At 39.4% G+C, this 26,870-nt stretch overlaps 1 protein-coding gene across 1 annotated transcript in view; it reads right to left on the bottom strand.

Moving 5' to 3' along the window:
* The window catches only part of LOC128689238 (F-BAR domain only protein 2), a 528,956-nt gene that overhangs the window by 49,835 nt on the left and 452,251 nt on the right, over window positions 1-26,870 (bottom strand). The window contains 3 exon segments of the mRNA XM_070086397.1: window positions 6,179-6,381; window positions 21,403-21,535; window positions 26,546-26,701. Coding sequence (XP_069942498.1) covers window positions 6,179-6,381; window positions 21,403-21,535; window positions 26,546-26,701 — 492 coding nt within the window.

Raw genomic sequence — 26,870 nt, 5'->3', positions numbered from 1 at the left:
CCTCTGCGAATTGGGACACTTTTGTTCCCCAGCGACAGTTCTAATACAGATGGAAGTGCCAGTGAAGACGAGTTTCAAGGTTTTGGTGAGGTTTTGACCGAAACTAATGACCATAATATCGGTAATAGTGAGGAAAACCTAGACGACCCTCAGCCTTCCACCTCTGGTGCTGGGCCGTCTTGTTCACGTTCAGTTGTACCAGAATCAAAGAGGAAACTCCTATTTTCCCAAATCCCAGACTCAGATGTGAACATTTGTGATGATAGTGATTATGAACTACAAGCTCTTGAAAACAGTTCCAGTTGTGATAGTGAAGTGCAATATTCCCCAGTGAAGTGTCAGTATATACGACGATATATGCGCTCTGGTAGTGTGCCATGTGCTATTCCAAGGGGAAGGAGTACATCTCGGAGTACATCCCGTGGCTGTACAACAGGAATAGACAGTGAAAATGGCGATGATAGTGTTGCAATTGGGATGGAAAATGTGCATGGTGGTGGTAGTGGTGGTGACGGCCGTGAGGCGGTCACCAGCAGTGGGCCATGCTGCCACCCACGCTGCTGCCTCAGCTGATCTACAACAAAGGCCACCATCCCCCACCCACCCACCACACCAGCCTCCACAACCACAACCACCTGTCATTGTCCAGTACCCACCAGCAGACCGCACCTGGGATTGACAGGAAGCTTGCAATTTTGTTCCAAATGCCCACCAGTTTGACGACAGCCAAAGTGGAATACGGCCATCTTGTACACTTGGGAACAATGCCACTTAACTGGAATGTTTCGAGTTATTCTTCTACGAACCCCTGATCGAAAGTATTGTCATGGAAAGCAACACATACTACGAGTACACCATGGCAAACACAATACTTTCACCAAAATCACGTCTACACCAGTGGAAGGAAGCAGCTGTGGCCGAGATGTATCTTTTCTTTGCCACAATAATGCTTATGCCACATGTGTATAAGCACAAAGTGAAATCATACTGGTCAACAGACCGCCTGATTGCAACCCCAGGTTTCAGTGATATAATGCCAGTGAATCGATTTGTGCTAATGTTACGTATGCTTCACTTCTCAGACAAAACCAGGCCTGACAGAAACGACAGGTTATATAAGATTAGGCATGTGTTTGTGTATCTGAAAGAGAAATTCAATATGTATTTTTATCCCTTCAGGAAGCTTGTAATTGACGAGTCTTTGATTCTGTTCAAAGGAAGACTCTCTTTCAAGCAGTACATACCAAGCAAGAGGAAACGCTTTGGTATAAAGTTTTGTGCTTTGTGATTGTTACAGTGGTCTGGTATTGGATATTATTGTGTACACTGGAAGTTATACATTGCAAAATACCAGGAAGTTATTGGGCATCTCTGGTGATGTGGTTAGAACAATGATAGAACCATACCTTGGTAAGGGGCATATATTATATACTGATAACTGGTACACAAGCCCCTCACTCAGTGATGTTTTGCAAGTGAACATGGCAGATGCGTGTGGCACAGTGCATGTAAATCAGAAACATATGCCCAGGTTTGACGCTGGCACTCGTAGAGGTGAGGTGCAGGTGTTTGCTGCCAATGACATCATGGCATTTCGGTGGCATGACAAACGATATGTCACACTGTTGTCATCAGTTCACCCTAATGAAATGGCAGACACTGGCAGGCAGCATAGAGAGAGCAATGAACCCATTCTAAAACCTGCAGCTGTGATTGATTACACCTTCAATATGCGTTCAGTGGACAAATGTGACATGCAGATTGGGTTTGCTGATTGTGTTCGCAAGAGTTATAAGTGGTACATAAAACTCTTTTTTCATCTTCTGGACATTTCCATGCTCAATGCTTATAATATGTATAAGATGAGGACCAGAAACAAACCACAATATGGCGAATTCTGTTTGTCATCAGACAAATAGTATTCAAGTACCAAGGAAGAACACCTGCAATAGACCTCCCACCAAATTATCAACAACTACTTTCTCATCTAGCGCTGTATAGCCCTTGTGGCTTAGCGCTTCTTTTTTGATTATAATAATAATAATAATAATACTTTCTCATCTGAAACATGGTGATCACTTCCTGGTAAAACTGCCTGCTACTGCTTTCAAGAAAAAGGCTCAGAAGAGGTGTTACGTCTGTGCACATACAAAAAAACGCCCACAACAACGCAGAGACACTCGTTTTATGTGTGAGGAGTGTAAAACACCACTGTGCATGACACCATGTTTCAAAGACTTCCATAGGCTGCAGAACTTCTAGAAATATTCCCTGTGACTGTATATGTGTATATAAAATATAGAAAAATAGTAATAAACAACATTTCATATCATTTGTTTGTTTAAATAAATATTTTTTATAAACAAAACAATGACAACAGTGTTTATGCCCTTATTGTGTAGTATTGAAAAAGAAAAAACTTACAAAATACTGATCATATTGGTCTCACAGGCCATAAAAGTTACTTGGAAAAAGAAAAATTAAAAAATAATAGAAATTAGTACATAAAGTAAATAAAAGAATACCGGGAGACTGCAGTCGGCGATGTTGCCACATTGTCCCCCTTTTCATCAACTTCATGCCTCCATATCTCCATAAGTAGTGATGGTAAAAATTTTTTGTTTAGCATTTAATATTTAGAAAAAAAAAATATTTTTTCATAATTTTTTTTTTTTTTTTTTTTTTTAAATTTGGCCGACCCTGAGAACGAGTCTCTGAGAGGATCTGTCGACCCTCAAAGGGTTAATTCGATAATTGTAAGGCTCGAAAGTCATAATTTCCAAAAATCGTAACGTTATTTTCGTCAAAACATTGACTCGCGAATTGTCGTTTGACTTGCAAATAGTCGTTTGTCCCGGACGCGTACTCACGGCTCCGAGCCGCCTCGCACTCCCTTCCCAGCCAGTGTGAACACTGTTTACCAGTGAGTGATGGTCCTCTCACTTGTTCATATGAAACATTTCATAATAGTATTCCATTCATTTTAGTGCTTGCAACTGCTAAATAAGGTACCATGGCTCCTAAGAAAGTTCCTAGTGCCAGGCCTTTGGTAAAGGTGAGAAATACGACTGAATTCAAGAAAAACATCACTGAACAATATGAAAGTGGCGTACGTGTGGCCAAACTGGCCATGATGTATAAGAAACCCCATACAACCATAGCTTCCATCGTGGCCAAGAAAAAGGAAATCAAGGAAGCTGTTGGTGCAAAGGGGGTAAATATGCTGACAAAAATGAGATCGCAAGTACTCGAAGATGATGAGAAGTTATTATTGGCGAGGATAAACGAGAAACAATTAGCAGGAGATAGTCTTATGCAGTTGCTTATTTGTGACAAGGCTGGGCAGTTGCATGACGATCTCGTAAAGAAATTGCCTGCAACGAGTACTGATATTTGTGAATTTAAGGCCAGCAAAGGTTGGTTTGAGAGATTTAAGAACCGTAGTGGCATACACAGTGTGATAAGGCATGGCAGCTACAAAATTTGTAAGTGAATTCAAGGAGTACGTACAGACTGAACAATTAAAACCACAAGTGCTCAACTGTGACGAAACAGGCCTCTTTTGGAAGAAAATGCCAAAGAGGACCTACATTATTCAGGAGGAAAAGGGACTGCCAGGACACAAGCCTATGAAAGACAGGCCGACGCTCATGTTTTGTAGTAATGCTAGTGGGGATTTCAAAGTGAAGCTGTTACTAGTGTACCATTCTGAAAATCCCAGAGCGTTCAAGAAAAACAAGTGTTATGAAGAGTAAATTGTGTGTGTTTTGGAAAGCTAATAATAAGGCATGGGTCACGAGGGAAATTTTTGTTGAGTGGTTCAACAAAGTGTTTGGTCTCAGTGTGAAGAATTACCTCCTGGAAAATAAACTGAATCTCAAGTGCCTCCTGCTAATGGACAATTCACATGCTCATCCTCCAAACTTAGATGACCTAATTCTGGAGGAGTATGGGTTCATCACAGTAAAGTTCTTGTCCCCTAATACCACTCCTCTCCTCCAGCCCGTGGACCAGCAGATCATTTCAAACTTTAAGAAACTCTACACCAAAGCAATGTTTCAAAGGTAACTTAATATAACCTCAAACACTCACTACCAGGACTTTGAACTCTGCTTGGATAAAATTGTGGCCAGACTGTGTCCACAAGAGGGATTTTGAAAGGTTTGGGGCTGACCCTGACCAGCCTATGGCAGTTGTGGAATCTACTGTGGCATTGGGGAGTTCCATGGGGTTGGGTGTGAGTTTGGAGGATGTGGAAGAGTTGGTGGAGGACCACAACGAAGAGCTAACCACTGAGGAGCTGCAGGAGCTTCAGCTGGAACAGCAACAGACCGCAGCTCAGAATACTGCTGCAGAGGAGGAGGAGGAAGAGAGATGAAAGAGGTTGCCTTCTTCAGAAATTAAAGAGATTTTTGAAATGTGGAATAGAATGGAAATATTAATGGAGAAACATCACCCTGAAAAGGCTGTTGCAAGCCATATCGGCAACTTGTACAGTGACAAAGTCTTGGCCCATTTTAAGAAAGTTTTAAAGGGACGCCAGAAAGAGCTCTGTGGACACTTTTTTTGCGAGGCAGGGCTCCAGTGACTCTCAAGCTGGTCCTAGTAGCATTAGGAAACAGAGAAAAGAAGTAACCCCAGAAAAGGACTTGGTACCTGAGGTGTTGATGAAAGGGGATTCCCCTTCCAAACAATAAATAATCCAATCTCTTCCCTCCTCCAGTCTTCCATACACTAAGAAGAATCGCCAATAAAGGTAAGTGTTATGCTGTTGATGTTTCATTCATCATGTCCCATTGTATTGTGTATGTACTACATCTATATTTCATGTAAAAAAAAATTTTTGTTTTAATACTTCTGGGTGTCTGGAACGGAGTAATTGTATTTACATAATTTCTTATGGGGAAAATGGTTTTGAAAATCGTCAATTTTGAAAATAGTCACACTTCCTGGAACGGATTAATGACGAAAAACAAGGGTCCACCGTACATAACGAGCTGTTGGAGTGTGAGCAGGGTAATATTTTCTGAAAAGATTCAGAGTAACTGGTTAGCTGGACTTGAGTTCTGGAAATGGGAAATACAATGCCTGCACTTTAAATGAGGGGTTTGGGATATTGGCAATTTGTAGGAATGTCTAAGCTATCGTAACTGAGTGCCTCTGCAAAGATAAAAATTATGTATGAGCGATGGTGAAAGTGTTGAATTATGATAAATGTTTTTTCTTTCCTTTTTGGGTTTTTCTCTCTTTTTGGGTCACCCTGCCTTGATGGGAAACGGGCGATGTGTTAAAAAAATGATACAACTTATACAGACCTAGCTGACATCAGTGACATACTAACTCACAAAATCATAACAACACGATTATAAACAAACCATGATACTCCAGGCCAGTGGCTTAAGCACTGGCTGGAGTTTTACGGTTCACCTGCTTTGGGTTCTAATCCCACCGGTACTGTGGTTTTTTTAATGACATACTTGAGTCCTGGAAATGGGAAGTACAATGCCTACACTTTAAAGGAGGGGTTTGGGATATTGGCAGTTTGGAGGGATATGTTGTGTATCTTTATATGTGTATGCTTCTAAACTGTTGTATTCTGAGCACCTCTGCAAAAACAGTGATAATGTGTGAGTGAGGTGAAAGTGTTGAATGATGATGAAAGTATTTTCTTTTTGGGGATTTTCTTTCTTTTTTGGGTCACCCTGCCTCGGTGGGAGACAGCCGACTTGTTGAAAAAAAAAAAAAACTATATAAAAAGCTCTGTAGTTATGCAAAGCATTTTGGGCATCTTAGAAAATTTTGTCCCCAGAATGCAATCTAAACTAGTCAGCTAACATGCAGGTACCTACTTGCTGCTAGGTGAACAGATGTGGTTCAATCCCCACCGGGGATTGAACCACGGACCGCGGTGAATATGTTACCAACCAAGCTATGGGACAGCTTATGGAGATAATAGTGTATCATTGTACTACAAAAACTTACTAAAAATCTAGAGTAACTCTGAACTTACTAAAAATCTAGAGTAACTCTGAACTTACTAAAAATCTAGAGTAACTCTGAACTTGCTAAAAATCTAGAGTAACTCTGAACTTACTAAAAATCTAGAGTAACTCTGAACTTACTAAAAATCTAGAGTAACTCTGAACTTACTAAAAATCTAGAGTAATTCTGAACTTACCACTGGCCTAGAGGTTTAGACTGCATGTTTTTAACAATGCCATCCATGGGTACTGAAACATTGACGTTCAATAACGGAGATGGGGAAGCAATGGCATGAGGGTTGTACTTGTAGTCTATCCGCAAGTCAGTATGGCTGTCCTCACACTTCCAGTATGAAACTAACTGTAGTGGCGATGAATTAGCACCATTCATGCTGCTCACCTGTTTAAACAAATTATCACTTATTACAAAAATAAACTTAATATGTATATAGTGTTGTAATGAAAATACACCACAGTGAAAACACGAAATAAAACCTGAGTGCTTTCATGAGTTCACACATATGTACATACATATCTTCCTCTCTCAAGGTAAATGTGCAAGCACATGAAAGCAATCAGAATTTATTTCCTATTTTCACTGTAGCATTTTTTTCATATTTGCAATACTGCAATTTACTGTGATTTCTTCCATATATTGCAATTTATAGTACAGTAAAGAAGAGATAATTAGATTTATTTTAGCAAATATACATCAAACAGAATATATTCTCACTATACCCTCAATTTAACCCTTTTACTGTCCAGACCCCCAAAATTGAAAGTGCTTTTGGTGAACATATGTATTATTGGTGGATAAAAGGTTGATGTCCTGGATGTCCTGGCTTTAAGTGAAACAAAGCTGAAGGGGGTGGGAGAGTTTCAGTGGAGAGGAATAAATGGGATTAGGTCAGGGGTTTCAAATAGAGTTAGAGCTAAAGAAGGAGTAGCAATAATGTTTGAAGGATAAGCTATGGCAGGAAAAGAGGGACTATAAATGTATTAATTCAAGGATTATGTGGAGTAAAATAAAGATTGGATGTGAAAAGTGGGTTATAATAAGCGTGTATGCACCTGGAGAAGAGAGAAGTGTAGAGGAGAGAGAGAGATTTTGGGAAATGTTGAGTGAATGCGTGGGGAGTTTTGAATCAAGTGTGAGAGTAATGGTGGTTGGGGATTTCAATGCTAAAGTGGGTAAAAATGTTATGGAGGGAGTAGTAGGTAAATTTGGGGTGCCAGGGGTAAATGTAAATGGGGAGCCTTTAATTGAGCTATGTGTAGAAAGAAATTTGGTAATAAGTAATACATATTTTATGAAAAAGAGGATAAATAAATATACAAGGTATGATGTAGCACGTAATGAAAGTAGTTTATTAGATTATGTATTGGTGGATAAAAGGTTGATGGGTAGGCTCCAGGATGTACATGTTTATAGAGGGGCAACTGATATATCGGATCATTATTTAGTTGTAGCTACAGTTAGAGTAAGAGGTAGATGGGAAAAGAGGAAGGTGGCAACAACAAGTAAGAGGGAGGTGAAAGTGTATAAACTAAGGGAGGAGGAAGTTCGGGCGAGATATAAGCGACTATTGGCAGAAAGGTGGGATAGTGCAAAGATGAGTAATGGGGGGGTTGAAGAGGGTTGGAATAGTTTTAAAAATGCAGTATTAGAATGTGGGGCAGAAGTTTGTGGTTATAGGAGGGTGGGTGCAGGAGGAAAGAGGAGTGATTGGTGGAATGATGAAGTAAAGGGTGTGATAAAAGAGAAAAAGGTAGCTTATGAGAGGTTTTTACAAAGCAGAAGTGTTATAAGAAGAGCAGAATATATGGAGAGTAAAAGAAAGGTAAAGAGAGTGGTGAGAGAGTGCAAAAGGAGAGCAGATGATAGAGTGGGAGAGGCACTGTCAAGAAATTTTAATGAAAATAAGAAAAAATTTTGGAGTGAGTTAAACAAGTTAAGAAAGCCAAGGGAAAATATGGATTTGTCAGTTAAAAACAGAGTAGGGGAGTTAGTAGATGGGGAGATGGAGGTATTAGGTAGATGGCGAGAATATTTTGAGGAACTTTTAAATGTTAAGGAAGAAACAGAGGCAGTAATTTCATGCACTGGTCAGGGAGGTATACCATCTTTTAGGAGTGAAGAAGAGCAGAATGTAAGTGTGGGGGAGGTACGTGAGGCATTACGTAAAATGAAAGGGGGTAAAGCAGCTGGTACTGATGGGATCATGACAGAAATGTTAAAAGCAGGGGGGGATATAGTGTTGGAGTGGTTGGTACTTTTGTTCAATAAATGTATGAAAGAGGGGAAGGTACCTAGGGATTGGCGGAGAGCATGTATAGTCCCTTTATATAAAGGGAAAGGGGACAAAAGAGACTGTAAAAATTATAGAGGAATAAGCTTACTGAGTATACCAGGAAAAGTGTACGGTAGGGTTATAATTGAAAGAATTAGAGGTAAGACAGAATGTAGGATTGCGGATGAGCAAGGAGGTTTCAGAGTGGGTAGGGGATGTGTAGATCAAGTGTTTACATTGAAGCATATATGTGAACAGTATTTAGATAAAGGTAGGGAAGTTTTTATTGCATTTATGGATTTAGAAAAGGCATATGATAGAGTGGATAGAGGAGCAATGTGGCAGATGTTGCAAGTATATGGAATAGGTGGTAAGTTATTAAATGCTGTAAAGAGTTTTTATGAAGATAGTGAGGCTCAGGTTAGGGTGTGTAGAAGAGAGGGAGACTATTTCCCGGTAAAAGTAGGTCTTAGACAGGGATGTGTAATGTCACCATGGTTGTTTAATATATTTATAGATGGGGTTGTTAAGGAAGTAAATGCTAGGGTGTTTGGGAGAGGGGTGGGATTAAATTATGGGGAATCAAATTCAAAATGGGAATTGACACAGTTACTTTTTGCTGATGATACTGTGCTTATGGGAGATTCTAAAGAAAAATTGCAAAGGTTAGTGGATGAGTTTGGGAATGTGTGTAAAGGTAGAAAGTTGAAAGTGAACATAGAAAAGAGTAAGGTGATGAGGGTGTCAAATGATTTAGATAAAGAAAAATTGGATATCAAATTGGGGAGGAGGGGTATGGAAGAAGTGAATGTTTTCAGATACTTGGGAGTTGACGTGTCGGCGGATGGATTTATGAAGGATGAGGTTAATCATAGAATTGATGAGGGAAAAAAGGTGAGTGGTGCGTTGAGGTATATGTGGAGTCAAAAAACGTTATCTATGGAGGCAAAGAAGGGAATGTATGAAAGTATAGTAGTACCAACACTCTTATATGGGTGTGAAGCTTGGGTGGTAAATGCAGCAGCGAGGAGACGGTTGGAGGCAGTGGAGATGTCCTGTTTAAGGGCAATGTGTGGTGTAAATATTATGCAGAAAATTCGGAGTGTGGAAATTAGGAGAAGGTGTGGAGTTAATAAAAGTATTAGTCAGAGGGCAGAAGAGGGGTTGTTGAGGTGGTTTGGTCATTTAGAGAGAATGGATCAAAGTAGAATGACATGGAAAGCATATAAATCTATAGGGGAAGGAAGGCGGGGTAGGGGTCGTCCTCGAAAGGGTTGGAGAGAGGGGGTAAAGGAGGTTTTGTGGGTAAGGGGCTTGGACTTCCAGCAAGCGTGCGTGAGCGTGTTAGATAGGAGTGAATGGAGACGAATGGTACTTGGGACCTGACGATCTGTTGGAGTGTGAGCAGGGTAATATTTAGTGAAGGGATTCAGGGAAACCGGTTATTTTCATATAGTCGGACTTGAGTCCTGGAAATGGGAAGTACAATGCCTGCACTTTAAAGGAGGGGTTTGGGATATTGGCAGTTTGGAGGGATATGTTGTGTATCTTTATATGTGTATGCTTCTAGACTGTTGTATTCTGAGCACCTCTGCAAAAACAGTGATAATGTGCGAGTGTGGTGAAAGTGTTGAATGATGATGAAAGTATTTTCTTTTTGGGGATTTTCTTTCTTTTTTGGGTCACCCTGCCCCGGTGGGAGACGGCCGACTTGTTGAAAAAAAAAAAAAAAAAAAAAAAAAAAAAAAAAAAAAAAAAAGGTTGATGGGTAGGCTCCAGGATGTACACGTTTATAGAGGGGCAACTGATATATCGGATCATTATCTAGTTGTAGCTACAGTTAGAGTAAGAGGTAGATGGGATAAGAGGAAAATGGCAACAACAAGTAAGAGGGACGTGAAAGTGTATAAACTAAGGGAGGAGGAAGTTCAGGTGAAATATAAGCAACTATTGGCAGAAAGGTGGACTGGTGCAGGTATGAGTAGTGGGGAGGGGGGGGGGGTTGAAGAGGGTTGGAATAGTTTTAAAAATGCAGTATTAGAATGTGGGGCAGAAGTTTGTGGTTATAGGAGGGTGGGTGCAGGAGGAAAGAGGAGTGATTGGTGGAATGATGAAGTAAAGGGTGTGACAAAAGAGAAAAAGGTAGCTTATGAGAGGTATTTACAAAGCAGAAGTGTTATAAGAAGAGTAGAGTATATGGAGAGTAAAAGAAAGGTGAAGAGAGTGGTGAGAGAGTGCAAAAGGAGAGCGGATGATAGAGTGGGAGAGGTACTGTCTAGGAATTTTAATGAAAATAAGAAAAAAATTATGGAGTTAAACAAGTTAAGAAAGCCTAGGGAACAAATGGATTTTATTTATTATTATTTTTTTATTATCACACTGGCCGATTCCCACCAAGGCAGGGTGGCCTGAAAAAGAAAAACTTTCACCATCACTCACTCCATCACTGTCTTGCCAGAAGGGAGCTTTACACTACAGTTTTTAAACTGCAACATTAACACCCCTCCTTCAGAGTGCAGGCACTGTACTTCCCATCTCCAGGACACAAGTCCGGCCTGCCGGTTTCCCTGAATCCCTTCATAAATGTTACTTTGCTCACACTCCAACAGCACGTCAAGTATTAAAAACCATTTGTCTCCATTCACTCCTATCAAACACGCTCATGCATGCCTGCTGGAAGTCCAAGCCCCTCGCACACAAAACCTCCTTTACCCCCTCCCTCCAACCTTTCCTAGGCCGACCCCTACCCCGCCTTCCTTCCACTACAGACTGATACACTCTTGAAGTCATTCTGTTTCGCTCCATTCTCTCTACATGTCCGAACCACCTCAACAACCCTTCCTCAGCCCTCTGGACAACAGTTTTGGTAATCCCGCACCTCCTCCTAACTTCCAAACTACGAAATCTCTGCATTATATTCACACCACACATTGCCCTCAGACATGACATCTCCACTGCCTCCAGCCTTCTCCTCGCTGCAACATTCATCACCCATGCTTCACACCCATATAAGAGCGTTGGTAAAACTATACTCTCATACATTCCCCTCTTTGCCTCCAAGGACAAAGTTCTTTGTCTCCACAGACTCCTAAGTGCACCACTCACTCTTTTTCCCTCATCAATTCTATGATTCACCTCATCTTTCATAGACCCATCCGCTGACACGTCCACTCCCAAATATCTGAATACGTTCACCTCCTCCATACTCTCTCCCTCCAATCTGATATTCAATCTTTCATCACCTAATCTTTTTGTTATCCTCATAACCTTACTCTTTCCTGTATTCACCTTTAATTTTCTTCTTTTGCACACCCTACCAAATTCATCCACCAATCTCTGCAACTTCTCTTCAGAATCTCCCAAGAGCACAGTGTCATCAGCAAAGAGCAGCTGTGACAACTCCCACTTTGTGTGTGATTCTTTATCTTTTAACTCCACGCCTCTTGCCAAGACCCTCGCATTTACTTCTCTTACAACCCCATCTATAAATATATTAAACAACCACGGTGACATCACACATCCTTGTCTAAGGCCTACTTTTACTGGGAAAAAATTTCCCTCTTTCCTACATACTCTAACTTGAGCCTCACTATCCTCGTAAAAACTCTTCACTGCTTTCAGTAACCTACCTCCTACACCATACACTTGCAACATCTGCCACATTGCCCCCCTATCCACCCTGTCGTACGCCTTTTCCAAATCCATAAATGCCACAAAGACCTCTTTAGCCTTATCTAAATACTGTTCACTTATATGTTTCACTGTAAACACCTGGTCCACACACCCCCTACCTTTCCTAAAGCCTCCTTGTTCATCTGCTATCCTATTCTCCGTCTTACTCTTAATTCTTTCAATTATAACTCTACCATACACTTTACCAGGTACACTCAACAGACTTATCCCCCTATAATTTTTGCACTCTCTTTTATCCCCTTTGCCTTTATACAAAGGAACTATGCATGCTCTCTGCCAATCCCTAGGTACCTTACCCTCTTCCATACATTTATTAAATAATTGCACCAACCACTCCAAAACTATATCCCCACCTGCTTTTAACATTTCTATCTTTATCCCATCAATCCCGGCTGCCTTACCCCCTTTCATTTTACCTACTGCCTCACGAACTTCCCCCACACTCACAACTGGCTCTTCCTCACTCCTACAAGATGTTATTCCTCCTTGCCCTATACACGAAATCACAGCTTCCCTATCTTCATCAACATTTAACAATTCCTCAAAATATTCCCTCCATCTTCCCAATACCTCTAACTCTCCATTTAATAACTCTCCTCTCCTATTTTTAACTGACAAATCCATTTGTTCTCTAGGCTTTCTTAACTTGTTAATCTCACTCCAAAACTTTTTCTTATTTTCAACAAAATTTGTTGATAACATCTCACCCACTCTCTCATTTGCTCTCTTTTTACATTGCTTCACCACTCTCTTAACCTCTCTCTTTTTCTCCATATACTCTTCCCTCCTTGCATCACTTCTACTTTGTAAAAACTTCTCATATGCTAACTTTTTCTCCCTTACTACTCTCTTTACATCATCATTCCACCAATCGCTCCTCTTCCCTCCTGCACCCACTTTCCTGTAACCACAAACTTCTGCTGAACACTCTAATACTACATTTTTAATCCTACCCCATACCTCTTCGACCCCATTGCCTATGCTCTCATTAGCCCATCTATCCTCCAATAGCTGTTTATATCTTACCCTAACTGCCTCCTCTTTCAGTTTATAAACCTTCACCTCTCTCTTCCCTGATGCTTCTATTCTCCTTGTACCCCATCTACCTTTTACTCTCAGTGTAGCTACAACTAGAAAGTGATCTGATTTATCAGTTAAAAACAGAGAAGGGGAGTTAGTAGATGGGGAGATGGAGGTTTTGGGTAGATGTCGAGAATATTTTGAGGAACTTAAATGTTGACGAAGAAAGGGAGGCGGTAATTTCATGCACTGGCCAGGGAGGTATATCATCTTTTAGGAGTGAAGAAGAGCAGGATGTGAGTGTGGGGGAGGTGCGTGAGGCATTACGTAGAATGAAATGGAGTAAAGCAGCTGGAACTGACGGGATCATGACAGAAATGTTAAAAGCACAGGGGGACATAGTGTTGGAGTGGTTGGTATTTTTGTTTAATAAATGAATGAAAGAGGGGAAGGTACCTAGGGATTGGCGGAGAGCGTGTATAGTCCCTTTATACAAAGGGAAGGGGGACAAAAGAGACTGTAAAAATTATAGAGGAACAAGTTTACCGAGTATACCAGGAAAAGTGTACGGTAGGGTTATTATTGAAAGAATTTGAGGTAAGACAGAATGTAGAATTGCAGATGAGCAAAGAGGTTTTAGAGTGGGTAGGGGATGTGTAGATCAAGTGTTTACATTGAAGCATATATGTGAGCAGTATTTAGATAAAATTAGGAAAGTTTTTATTGCATTTATGGATTTAGAAAAGGCATGTGATAGAGTGGATAGGGGATCAATGTGGCAGATGTTGCAAGTATATGGAATAGGTGGTAAGTTACTAAATTCCGTAAAGAGTTTTTATGAAGATAGTGAGGCTCAGGTTAGGGTGTGTAGAAGAGAGGGAGACTACTTCCCAGTAAAAGTAGGTCTTAGACAGGGATGTGTAATGTCACTATGGTTGTTTAATATATTTATAGATGGGGTTGTAAAAGAAGTAAATGCTAGGGTGTTGGGGAGAGGGGTGGGATTAAATTATGGGGAATTAGATACAAAATGCGAAGTGACATAGTTACTTTTTGCTGATGATACTGTGCTTATGAGAGATTCTAAAGAAAAATTGCGAAGGTTAGTGGACGAATTTGGGAATGTGTGTAAAGGTAGAAAGTTGAAAGTGAACATAGAAAAGAGTAAGTTGATGAGAGTATCAAATGATTTAGATAAAGAAAAATTGGATATCAAATTGGGGAAGAAGAGTATGATAGAAGTGAATGTTTTCAGATATTTGGGAGTTGACGTGTCAGCGGATGGATTTATGAAGGATGAGGTTAATCATAGAATTGAAGGAAAAAAGGTGAGTGGTGCATTGAGGTACATGTGGAGGCAAAAAATGTTATCTATGGAGGCAAAGAAGGAAATGTATGAAAGTATAGTAGTACCAACACTCTTATATGGGTGTGAAGCTTGGGTTGTAAATGCTGCAGCAAGGAGGCGGTTGGAGGCAGTGGAGATGTCCTGTCTAAGAGCAATGTGTGGTGTAAATATTATGCAGAAAATTCGGAGTGTGGAAATTAGAAGAAGGTGTGGAGTTAATAAAAGTATTAGTCAGAGGGCTGAAGAGGGTTTGTTGAGGTGGTTTGGTCATTTAGAGAGAATGGATCAAAGTAGAATGACATCGAGAGTGTATAAATCTGTAGGGGAAGGAAGGCGGGGTAGGGGTCGTCCTTGAAAAGGTTGGAGGCAGGGGGTAAAGGAGGTGTTGTGGGCGAGGGGTTTGGACTTCCAGCAAGCGTGCGTGAGCGTGTTAGATAGGAGTGAATGGAGACAAATGGTATTTGAGACCTGACAATCTGTTGGAGTGTGAGCAGGGTAATATTTAGTGAAGGGATTCAGGGAAACCAGTTATTTTATATGACCGGACTTGAGTCCTGGAAATGGAAAGTACAATGCCTGCACTCTAAAGGAGGGGTTTGGGATATTGGCAGTTTGGAGAGATATATTGTGTATTTTTATACGTATATACTTCTAAGCTGTTGTATTCTGAGCACCTCTGCAAAAACAGTGATTATGTGTGAGTGAGGTGAAAGTGTTGAATGATGATGAAAGTATTTTCTTTTTGGGGATTTTCTTTCTCTTTGGGTCACCCTGCCTCGGTGGGAGACGGCCGACTTGTTGAAAAAAAAAAAAAAATTAAAAGAAAAAAAAATCTTTTGAAATGGTATTGAATCTTCTCCTAAATGTAATGACACCAAGAATAAAAAATTTAATGAAAAACTTATGCTAGTGTGTCTTTTGTTCTATCACTTGAGCACAAGAAAATGCCCATTCATCTACAGAAACAACTCTACATAGTGCACAGAATTTGGTAAATGGCCAATTTTATGCAAAATTAAAAAGAATCTAAATTAAAACAAAGTTCCAAAATAAACATTGTAGACATTCCACTTATTAAAACAACACTTCCTTTGTGCAATAATCACATTCCTAGGCCTTTCTTATATTATGGTTGCTTTCCATTTTGAATTCATCACAAAAAAAAAAATAAAGATTTACGCTGTTTCTCGGAAAAAATATATATATTTTTTTAACACATCGGTCATTTCCCACCAATGCAGGGTGACCAAAAAAGAAAGAAAAACTCCAAAAGAAAGAAAAAGCTTTCATCATTCAACATTCTCACCATCACTTGTACATAATCAGTTTTTGCGGAGGCGATCACATACAACAGTTTAGATGTCCCTTGAAACTGCCAATATCCCAAACCCCTCCTTCAGAGTGTAGGCCTTGTACTTCCTATTTCCAGGACTCAAATTCAGCTAACCGGTTTCCCTGAATCCCTTCAGAAAATATTACCGTGCTTACACTCCAGCAGCTCATCAGGTCCCAAAAACCATTCGTCTCCATTCACTCCTATCTAACATGTTCACACACACTTGCTGGAAGTCCAAGCCCATCAGGAATAATTTGTCATGATTCATGGCATCCCAATAATTTAATCACACATAGTGTAGGGGTGCCTTACCCTTCCTCAGGAATATCTGCTATTTTCAGGCCACTTTCAAGCTACTTCAGGTCCTAGAAACAACTAAAATCGTGTCTATTTCAGTAATACGTCTTCAATTCTGTCAAATGATACCAAGAAACAGACAATAAAACCATCCTAGAAAACAACTCAAAGTTGCTAATTTTAACCAAACACAAACTCAGAGTTTTGCATTTCCCATTATGCAATGCATGAGGCAGAATTTTTTTTATTCTGTGCACACTCACGGCACACACCAATTCTTTCATATCTAGGCCAATATTTACTGTTCATAGTTTACCAGAGTGAGCTGAGTTCACGATGTGTATCTACGTGACACAGAATGAAAAGGAATAAACAAGTGGCTGATAATGATGGTTCCGGTGGATAGGGATGAAACTGTTTTGATGGGATTGTAACAATACTATACTAAACAATTAAGTAACCAATGGACTTTCTTGTTTCTGGATCATTTAACCCACTATCTTTTATCTTTTATTTTCTTGTTCATTAAATCAAGGTCTCTTTAACCAAGGGTTTAGTGTATCAATTTTATAATAAAAATTATGTGACAATAAAAATGAACAGGTTTACCTCATTGTCTGCATATTTGCCTTGTGTGAATTAGATTATATGCAGCAGCTCTATTTCTACGAGGAATGTACTTACATGCAGTAAATTTACTCTGACACAACTGGAGTGGGTGGTCAATGTGCACTTTTTTGCTTATATGGTATAATCCAAGCTCAGTACTACTTGATATTTTTTTACAATAACTCTTAAGTGGTTTACACTGCATACACAGAGAGCTTAACATTACATTACACATACAGAGAGCTCACATTTTTTTAATAGATTAATAAAACCTCTAATTACTCACATTTATATTGACCCTTTGACTGTTTTGGTCATATATATATACGTCTTACGAGCCACCGTGTTTGACATATATGTACTCATAAATTCTAGCGGATTCAAGTCAAGCAGCAGAAAGCTGGTAGGCCCACATGTGAGAGAATGGGTCTATGTGGTCAGTGTGCACCATATAAAAAAATCCTGCAGCATGCAGTGCATGAGAAAAAAAACTCCGTTTTTTCAATTAAAATGCCAACTTTCTGGTCTATTTTCATAGTATTTATGGTTGTATTATCGTTTTCTTGGTCTCATTTGATAGAATCGAAAACATATAGAAACAGAGGTGATTTTGATTGGTTTTACTATGAAAAGAACCTTGAAATGGAGCTCAAAACAGGGGAAATGTTTGATTTTTGCTGATGTTCAAAAGTAAACAAATGATGTCATTATCTAATAAATGTCCTCCTAGCCATTCTAATATGCAGTCATGAATGGGTTGACATTATTTATACAATTATTACAATATTGCAGTAGTCCGCATAACAGTAAATCTTCTATTTTTTGTTTGAATAAAAATTCAAAATAGAAAGCAAGAGTAATCATATCAGAGGAGCCTGGAGATGTGATTGATGAACAAAGAAAATGTTCTTTAGAGCCAGGAATGTCTGCATTGTTCATTCTGGACCCTATTTTGAAATTGTCATATTTTTTAGCTTTCGTGAAATTGGCCAAATTGCAAATTTCTGACTATGTTATTGGGTAGTTGAAATCGGTAAATGGGCAGTTTCTTGTACTCAATCGATAGAAAATATGGATTTCTAAAGAAATATCTATGAGTTTGATTGAAACAATGGAATTAGCCGAAAATAGGGCTCAAAGTGGGCGAAACCACAGATTCGTAAATATCGCTGAGGTAGCTAACTTCGCGAGAGCATAATTTCGTCAGTTTTCCATCAAATTTCGTTCTTTTGGTGTCATTACCATCGGGAAAAGATTCTCTATCATTTCATGAGTTTTTTTTTTTTTCAAAAATTTTTCGACACCAGGAAATACCTCAGGATTTAGGGTTGCGACAGTCTATTAACCTTTTGTGTGCAGTGCTCTGATACAACTTCAAATAAGACACCTGCCAATACGTTTTACCTCGGCACAACTGTTTAGGTATCCTACAACTTCTTCAGGCCTTTGAAAAAATCTAAGACAAGACAGGTCCATGTACTGCCTCATGGGTAATACTGCCTAACTACACAAGTAAACAGTGAAACCAGGACCTGTTACTCCACCACTAGTTTCAATACCAGAAAACAGGGTGTGGAACTGACAGACAGATGCCTTATTAATTCCAAATTTATTACAATTTCATGTTATTAACACTGGGATTCAGCCAAAAAGCAAATTATTTAAATTTAAACTAGGTTAACCAAACAGTCAAACAATGTGACTTATTTTCATGTTTCCAAGGTTGATGGCTCTTACTGGTTGGATAATGGGTGCATGCATGCTGAGGAGCCTGGCAACTGAGCAGTGTGGAATGAGATTTGTAAATCATTGAGATCTGTGTACTCTCTGCTGCACATTTAAAATATATTTGCACCTTTACTTGGATATTTGCTGTTTGGAGGGACATCCGAACTGTGAATGGGTATATGAAAGACAAGGTAAATCACAGAACTGATGAAGGGAAAAAGGTGGGTGGTACATTAAGGTATCTGTGGAGACAAAGAACATTATCCATTGAGGCAAAGAAGGGAATGTATGAGAGTACAGTAGTACCAACACCCTTACTTGAGTGTGAGACATGGGTTGTGAATGTTGCAGTGAGTTGGAGGCTGGAGGCTGGAGGCAGTGATGTCGAGTCTGAGTGCAATTTTTTTTTAAACAAGTCGGCCGTCTTCCACCGAGGCAGGGTGACCCAAAAAAGAAAGAATATCCCCAAAAAGAAAATACTTTCATCATCATTCACACATAATTCATACCTCACTCACACATAATCACTGTTTTTGCAGAGGTGCTTAGAATACAACAGTTTAGAAGCATATACGTATAAAGATACACAACATATCACTCCAAACTGCCAATATCCCAAACCCCTCCTTGAAAGTGCAGGCATTGTACTTCCCATTTCCAGGACTCAAGTCCAGCTATATAAAAATAACCGGTTTCCCTGAATCCCTTCACTAAATATTACCCTGCTCACACTCCAACAGCTCATCAGGTCCCAAATACCATTCGTCTACATTCACTCCTATCTAACACTCTCACACACGCTTGCTGGAAGTCCAAGCCCCTTGCCCATAAAACCTCATTTACCCCTCCCTTCAACCTTTTCAAGGACGACCCCTATCCTGCCTTCCTTCCCCTACAGATTTATATGCTCTCCATGTCATTTATTTATTTATTTATTTATTTATTTAGTAATTTGAGCATACATACAGAGGTACAAAAAAATACAGGTAAGAGCAGCATGCCAAAGCCACTTATATGCATAGCATTACGGGCTGGCTTACAATTAACTGAAGATTAACTAAGCAATGATGAAATCAGTGATAAGACATTATTGTAAACAGATAACTATAAAGCACAAATGAGTATTACAAAGACAGGTCATATGGTTGCATGCATTGCTGTACATTCAGTCGAATGGAGTATTCTGTTAGATTGGGTTTTAGGTTTAACATTTATGTGATATAATTGTGAGAAACATTTAAGATATACAATTTATAAGGTTCAGTTATTCAGTATTTATTTGGTTTTGGGTAAGTGATCTTTGAGCCATTCTCTCTACATGACCAAACCACCTCAACAAACCCTCTTCAGCCCTCTGACTAATATTTTTATTAACTCCACACTTTCTCGTAATTTCCACACTCTGAATTTTCTGCATAATATTTACACCATACATTGCCCTTAGACAGGACATCTCCACTGCCTCCAACTGCCTCCTTGCTGCAGCATTTACAATCCAAGCTTCACACCCATATAAGAGTGTTGGTATTACTATACTTTCATACATTCCCTTCTTTGCCTCCATAGATAACACTTTTTGTCTCCACGTATACCTCAACACACCACTCGCCTTTTTTCCTTCATCAATTCTATGATTAACCTCATCCTTCATAAATCCATCCGCTGACACGTCAACTCCCAAATATCTGAAAACATTCACTTCTTCCATACTTCTTCTTCCCAATTTGATATCCAATTTTTCTTTATCTAAATCACTTGATACTCTCATCACCTTACTCTTTTCTATGCTCACTTTCAACTTTCTACCTTTACACACACTCCCAAACTCGTCCACCTCTGCAATTTTTCTTTAATCTCCCAGAAGCACAGTATCATCAGCAAAAAATAACTGTGTCAATTCCCATTTTGTATTTGATACCCCATAATTTAATTCCACCCCTCTCCCGAACACCCTAGCATTTACTTCTTTTACAACCCCATCCATAAATATATTAAACAACCATGGTGACATTACACATCCCTGTCTAAGACCTACTTTTACCAGGAAGTATTCTCCCTCTCTTCTACACACCCTAACCTGAGCCTCACTGTTCTCATAAAAACTCTTTACAGCATTTAGTAACTTACCACCTATTCCATATACTTGCAACATCTGCCACATTGCTCCCCTATCCACTATATCATATGCCTTTTCTAAATCCATAAATGCCATAAAAACTTCCCTACCTTTATCTAAATACTGCTCACATATATGCTTCAATGTAAACACTTGTTCTACACATCCCCTACCCACTCTAAAACCTCTTTGCTCATTTGCAATACTACATTCTGTCTTACCTCTAATTCTTTCAATAATAACCCTACCGTACACTTTTCCTGGTATACTCAGTAAACTTATTCCTCTATAATTTTTACAATCTCTTTTGTCCCCCTTCCCTTTATATAAAGGGACTATACATGCTCTCTGCCAGTCCCTAGGTACCTTCCCCTGAGGGCAATGTGTGGCATAAATATTATGCAGAGAATTTGTAGTCTGGAGATTAGGAGGTACAGAGTTACTTTAAGTATTATCCAGAGGGCTGAAGAGGGATTGCTCAAGTGGTTTGGTCATTTAAAGAGGATGGAGAAAAATAGGATGACTTGGAGGGTGTAGTGGAGGGAAGAAGAGGCAGGGGTCATCCTAGGAAAGGATGGAGGGAGTAAAGATGGTTTAGTGTGCAAGGGGTTTGGATATATAGGAGGCATGTGGAGCATGTTAAGAGTGGAGACAAATGGAGGAGCTGTTGGAGTATGAGCAGGGTAATGTTTTGTGAATGGATTCAGGGAAATCATTTATCCAGACTTGAGGCTTAGTGGTGGGAAGTATATAGTGCCTGCACTTTAAAGGAGGGGTCTGGGATATTTGCTGTTTAGAGTGACATCTGAACTGTCATGTTTATGCACCTCTGGCTAGACAGTGATAGTGTAAATGATAGTAAAAGTGTTTCTTTTACAGGTCACCCTGCCTTGGTGGGAGGTGGCTAGCATGTTGTTAAAAAAAAAAAATGTGGCTTTCACAATGTGTACAGTAACATGCAGTGTACTTTAAAAGATACTTACCTGATATTTGATCATGTCAACATTGAAGTATGATGCAGAAGGATTACTTTCAGCTTGCTTTCTCAAGAGAGTAGTTAATGCATTCATGTTAAAGTTGAACACTCCACATTCTGGTGTTGACTGTTCATTATCCCTAAAAAATTGATCATCATCATCATAATCACATAAACCTCTTTCAAACTATATTTAATTTTGTCCCTGTCTATTATTAAAAATAAGTATGGATAATACTGTAGCACAAAGATAAAGTCTAATTACAAGATTTTGTAATTAGTCTTTATCTTTAGTGTTCAGTATTTCTTGAAGTAATGTCCTTGAAGGGCAGGCAGGAGGCAGCAATCACAAGTACATTGTAACCCATAGGTATTTCTTATACCTTCAAGTGTTAATTAAGAACTCTTCAAAGCACACTGAATTGTTTACTTGTGCTAATTTGGTTTTCATAAGAACGAAGCATTTGCTATTGTTTGGGAAAAGAGAGTGAACTATCTTGGTTAAACATACATGTACAAATGTACGAGACAAAAAAATGATGGAAAGGCAACAGCAAAGGGCATGAAGAAAGAGAATTATATGATTCAACAGTATAGTATTTAGTAAAATGGCAAAACAGAGGGGGAAGAAATTGAGCAGATATAGCTGGGCCAGTTTATATAAATTACACTGCTGCATTTATATCCTAGTTAAAAATGTAATCTACAGAGCCTTACGGTTGACCTAGTCACCACACACAAATAATAACCTCCTTAACAGTACAATGCTAGTACAGTGGACCCTCGGCTAATGAAAGCATTGTCTAACGTTAAATCCATCTAACGAAGAGTTTGAGCGTAAAAGTTTTGGCCTGGCCAACAATGAAAAACTTGCCCAACGTGATTCGTCTGGTACGCGTCCACGTGTGGCCTGAGCATGCCTCAGCCGTGTGTGCTAGTGTTTACAAGCCAGCCAGCGCAGTCATATCCACGCATACATTCGGAACATTTTATACTATCCCAGTGTTTTTAGTGCTTGTAACTGCAAAATAAGTCACCATGGGCCCCAAGAAAGCTTCTAGTGCCAACCCTGTGGTAAAAAAGGGAGAGAATTAGTATGGAATTGAAATAAAGAGATAATTGCAAAGTACGAAAGTGGAGTGCGTGTCTCGGAGCTGGCCAGGATGTATACCAAACCCCAATCAACCATCGCTACTATCTTGGCCAACAAAAAGGCAATCAAGGAAGCTGTTCTTGCAAAAGGTGCAAGTTTGTTTTCAAAACAGAGATGGCAAGTACTCGAAGGTGTTGAGAGATTGTTATTGGTGTGGATAAACGAAAAACAGATAGCAGGAGATTACATCTCTCAAGCGATCATATGTGAAAAGGCTAGGAAGTTGCATGACAATTTAATTAAAAAAATGCTTGCAACTAGAGGTGATGTGAGTGAATTTAAGGCCAGCAAAGGTTCGTTTGAGAGATTTAAGAGCCATAGTGGCATACATAGTGTGATAAGGCATGGTGAGGCTGCCAGTTCGGACCAAAAAGCTGCTGAAAAATATGTGAAGGAATTCAAGGAGTACATAGAGGCTGAACAACTGTTTAATTGTGACGAAACACGCCTGTTTTGGAAGAAAATGCCAAACAGGCCCTACATTACTCAGGAGGAAAAGGCACTCCCAGGACATAAGCCTATGAAAAACAGACTTACTCTTTTGCTGTGTGGTAATGCTAGTGGTGATTGCAAAGTGGTGATTGGTGTATCACTCTGAAACTCGCAGAGCATTCAGGAAAAACAATGTTCTCAAGGCTAATTTGTGTGATGTGGAGGGCAAACAGTGAGGCATGGGTCACTAGGGACTTTTTCTATGACTGGTTACACCATGCATTTGCCCCCACTGTGAAAAATTACCTCCCGGAAAATAAATTGGACCTTAAGTGCCTCCTGGTATTAGACAATGCTCCTGGTCATCCTTCAGACTTGGCAGAGTGAATTTATGGGGACATGAGCTTCATCAAGGTCAAATTTTTGTCTCCTAATACCACTCCTCTCCTGCAGCCCATGGACTAGCAGGTCATTTCAAACTTCAAAAAACTCTACACAAAAGCTATGTTTCAATAGTGCTTTGAAGTGACCTCAGACACTCGATTGACCCTAAGAGAGTTTTGGAAAGATCATTTTAGTATCCTCAGTTGTGTAAACCTTATAGGTAAGGCTTGAGAGGGAGTGACTAAGAGGACCTTGAACTCTGCTTGGAGGAAATTTTGGCCAGAATGTGTAGAAAAGAGGGATTTTGAAAGGTTTGGGCATAACCCTGAGAAGCCTATGCCAGTTGTGGAATCTATTGTGGCACTGGGGAGGTCCTTGGAGTTGGAGATTAGTAGGGAGGATGTGGAAGAGTTGGTGGAGGAGGACGATGAAGAACTAACCACTGGTGAGCTGCAAGAGCATCTGCAACAGCAAGAGGCCAGACCTGAGGAAATTGCTTCAGAGGAGGGGAGAGAAAAATTAAAGAAGCTGCCTACTTCAAAGATTAAGGAAATGTGTGCAAAGTGGGTTGAACTGCAAACCTTTATGGACGAAAATTACCCTAACACAGCTACTGCAAGCCGTGCTGGTGACTATTACAATGACTATGCTGTGGCCCATTTTAGGCAAATCTTATAGGAATGCTAGGTACAGAGCTCTATGGACAGATTTGTTGTGTGACAGAGGTCCAGTGACTCTCAAGCTGGTCCTAGTGGTATTAAAAGAAGAAGAGAAGTAACCCCGGAAAAGGACTTGCTAACCTCAAGTCCTCATGGAAGTGGATTCCCCTTCCAAAAATTAATAACATCCATCATCTCCCCTCCTCCCATCCCATCAATCATCACCAGATCTTCAATAAAGGTAAGTGTCATGTATTCTTTATTTAGTACAGTAGTAATTGTGCATGTCTTCTTCTTGTTTTGCGTAGGAAAATGTCTATTTCATGAGGTAAAAAAAATTTTTTTTTCATACTTTGGGGTGTCAGGAACGGATTAATTTGATTTCCATTATTTCTTATGGGGAAAATTAATTCAGCTAACGATAATTTCGTCTAACGATGAGCTCTCTGGAAGGAATTAATATCGTTAGCTGAGGGTCCACTGTACTGTAATATTAATATAAGCATATGAATAGAAAATTTTATTAACACTGTGACATGCCAGTCATATAAACTAATGTAATACAGAAGACTTTCTTTCAATAAAATGAACAAACCTACATTAACATTTTTTCAACATTCCAAAAACTTTTGGGGCAGGGGCAAAATAAAATAGGTACCCATATAAATTTAATATACCTTTGAAGGCTAACTTTACAAAAATGTGCAATAAAGAAGACAAGACATTAAGGATCTTGTTCATATAACCTGCTAGGGTGAAGGCTGCCACCTACGGCTCTCCTACTAATCTTGCTGGTCTTGTCAGCTTGGCGTCTTTGAAAAGACTAGTAACTTATGCGAGTGCTTGCAAGTCTACTGTTGCTTTGTTTTGCTCAGATATAATATTTGTTTTATAGTCTATCCTATTTAATGTAAATTGTGAAAGACCACTATGTGATAAGTAACTAAATGGAAGAGCATACACTTTTTTTTTTTTTAAACCTCCACGGCCAAGGTAGGGTGACAAGACAAAGAAAACATATTCCCTCATTATCCATTCCATTGCTATCTTTCCAGAAGTGTGCTGACATTATAATTTAGACTGCCCTCTGACTGCAATTTCCCCACCCCTCCTTCCCACCTCCCACCTAACTGGTTTCCCTGAATTTGTTCGTGAAAGTTACCTTGCTCACACTCCAACAGCACATCCATTAAAAATCCTGTCTTCAGTCACTCCTACCTAACACGTTTACACAAGCCTGCTGTATGCTCAAGCCCCTATGATTCAAAGCCTCTTTCATCCCCTCTTAACTATTCCTAGGGTGACCCCTACCCCCTGCTACTTTCCACATCAGATTTATACACTCACTGTCAATTTATCCCTTCTCAGCCTTCTGAATTATACCCTTGGTGACCTCTTATCACCTGCTAAATTTCTGTGCTCCAGATTCTGTGCATGATATTGCTCTCAAACATGCTGTCTCCACTGACACTAGGGCCCTCCTCGCTGCAGCGTTCAAAACCTGTGCTTCAAACCCATATAAAAGTGTTACTACCAATATACTCTGGAACATTTCCATTTTTGACTCCACAGACATGCTGCTTTTTTTTCCACACATGCCTCAATGCACCACCCACCTTTTTCTTTAATCTATTCTATGATTCACCTTACCTCTCATAGATGCATCTGCTACTTGTGCACCCCCCAATATCTAAATACATCCACTTCCTCCATACTCCCTCCCTCCAATCCGACATTCATTTTCTTCTACATACCCTCTCAAATTTGTTTCAGAATCCTCAAAAAGAACTGTCATCCTGCACCTCTTCCCAAGTCCTACTTTCACTTGGCTATACAATAATGTGAGGAGCAAAGGGGCTAGTAACCCCTTCTCCTGTATACATTACTAAAGTTAAAAAAAGAAACTTGTTTTTCTTTTTGGGCCACCCTGCCTCGGTGGGAAACGGCCAGTTTGTTGAAAGACGAAGGAGCAATAATAATAACTGAAGACAAATAATGTAACAATATGGTAATAAATGTAGACATAAAACCCATTCATGAGACTGAATTATGCTTCAGGTGTAAGAAATGTCTGACTTTTCCACTGGAAAATCCCAACTATGAAAAGTACAGTTTCTTAATATAGCAAAAGAAGCTTCTAATCCTGTTATGAGAAATTTCTGAGCCTTGTATGAGAACTTTCTGAGGCTGGCATGCTAAATATTTGCAGGAAGCTCACAAAGATTGATGGTGGGGGAAGTGGTGGTAGTAGACATCAGTTTTTGTTAAAATTAATTAACAAAATGTTAATCAAGCAAGTTTAAAGCAACATTTACATTACAGATATACTACACAGCAAAAGTAATGTTATTAGGAAGGGAAGCATGATGCAAAAACTGAGAAAACAATATATTTCTATGTGCCCATTTCTAAATAATTAAAAATGAACATTACAAAGAATATACAATTATAAAATAATAAGGCAGTCAGTAACAACATACAAAGCAGAGCAAGGCGAATAAAAAAAAAGAAGGCAGACTAACATTGTTATGAGCTGCTTGTTGGGCAGAACACTGGTCACTTTAGCAAAGTTGTTGACCTTAAATGAGAGCTGAGCAGGAGATGGCTTATTGGCTAAAACACCAACAATACCAGCTGGAAATGACAACATCATCTCTCCCGTAACTTTTACCTGACATCTGCAAAAAAAAAAAAAAGTTTTTAACTAAGTAATTAGTGTATTTGTAGTTAATATATAGTGTTCCATCTTCTATATTTAATTATTAATATTATCTTAATTAGCTTGTGCTTTATCTTAATTAGTTGTGCTTTTGAGTAGTAAGTTCCAGCTTCTGGGCTCCACCTCTC

This window comes from Cherax quadricarinatus, chromosome 18, assembly GCF_038502225.1.
Source record: "Cherax quadricarinatus isolate ZL_2023a chromosome 18, ASM3850222v1, whole genome shotgun sequence".
NCBI lineage: Eukaryota > Metazoa > Arthropoda > Malacostraca > Decapoda > Parastacidae > Cherax > Cherax quadricarinatus.
This window is presented reverse-complemented; position numbering and strand designations above follow the sequence as displayed.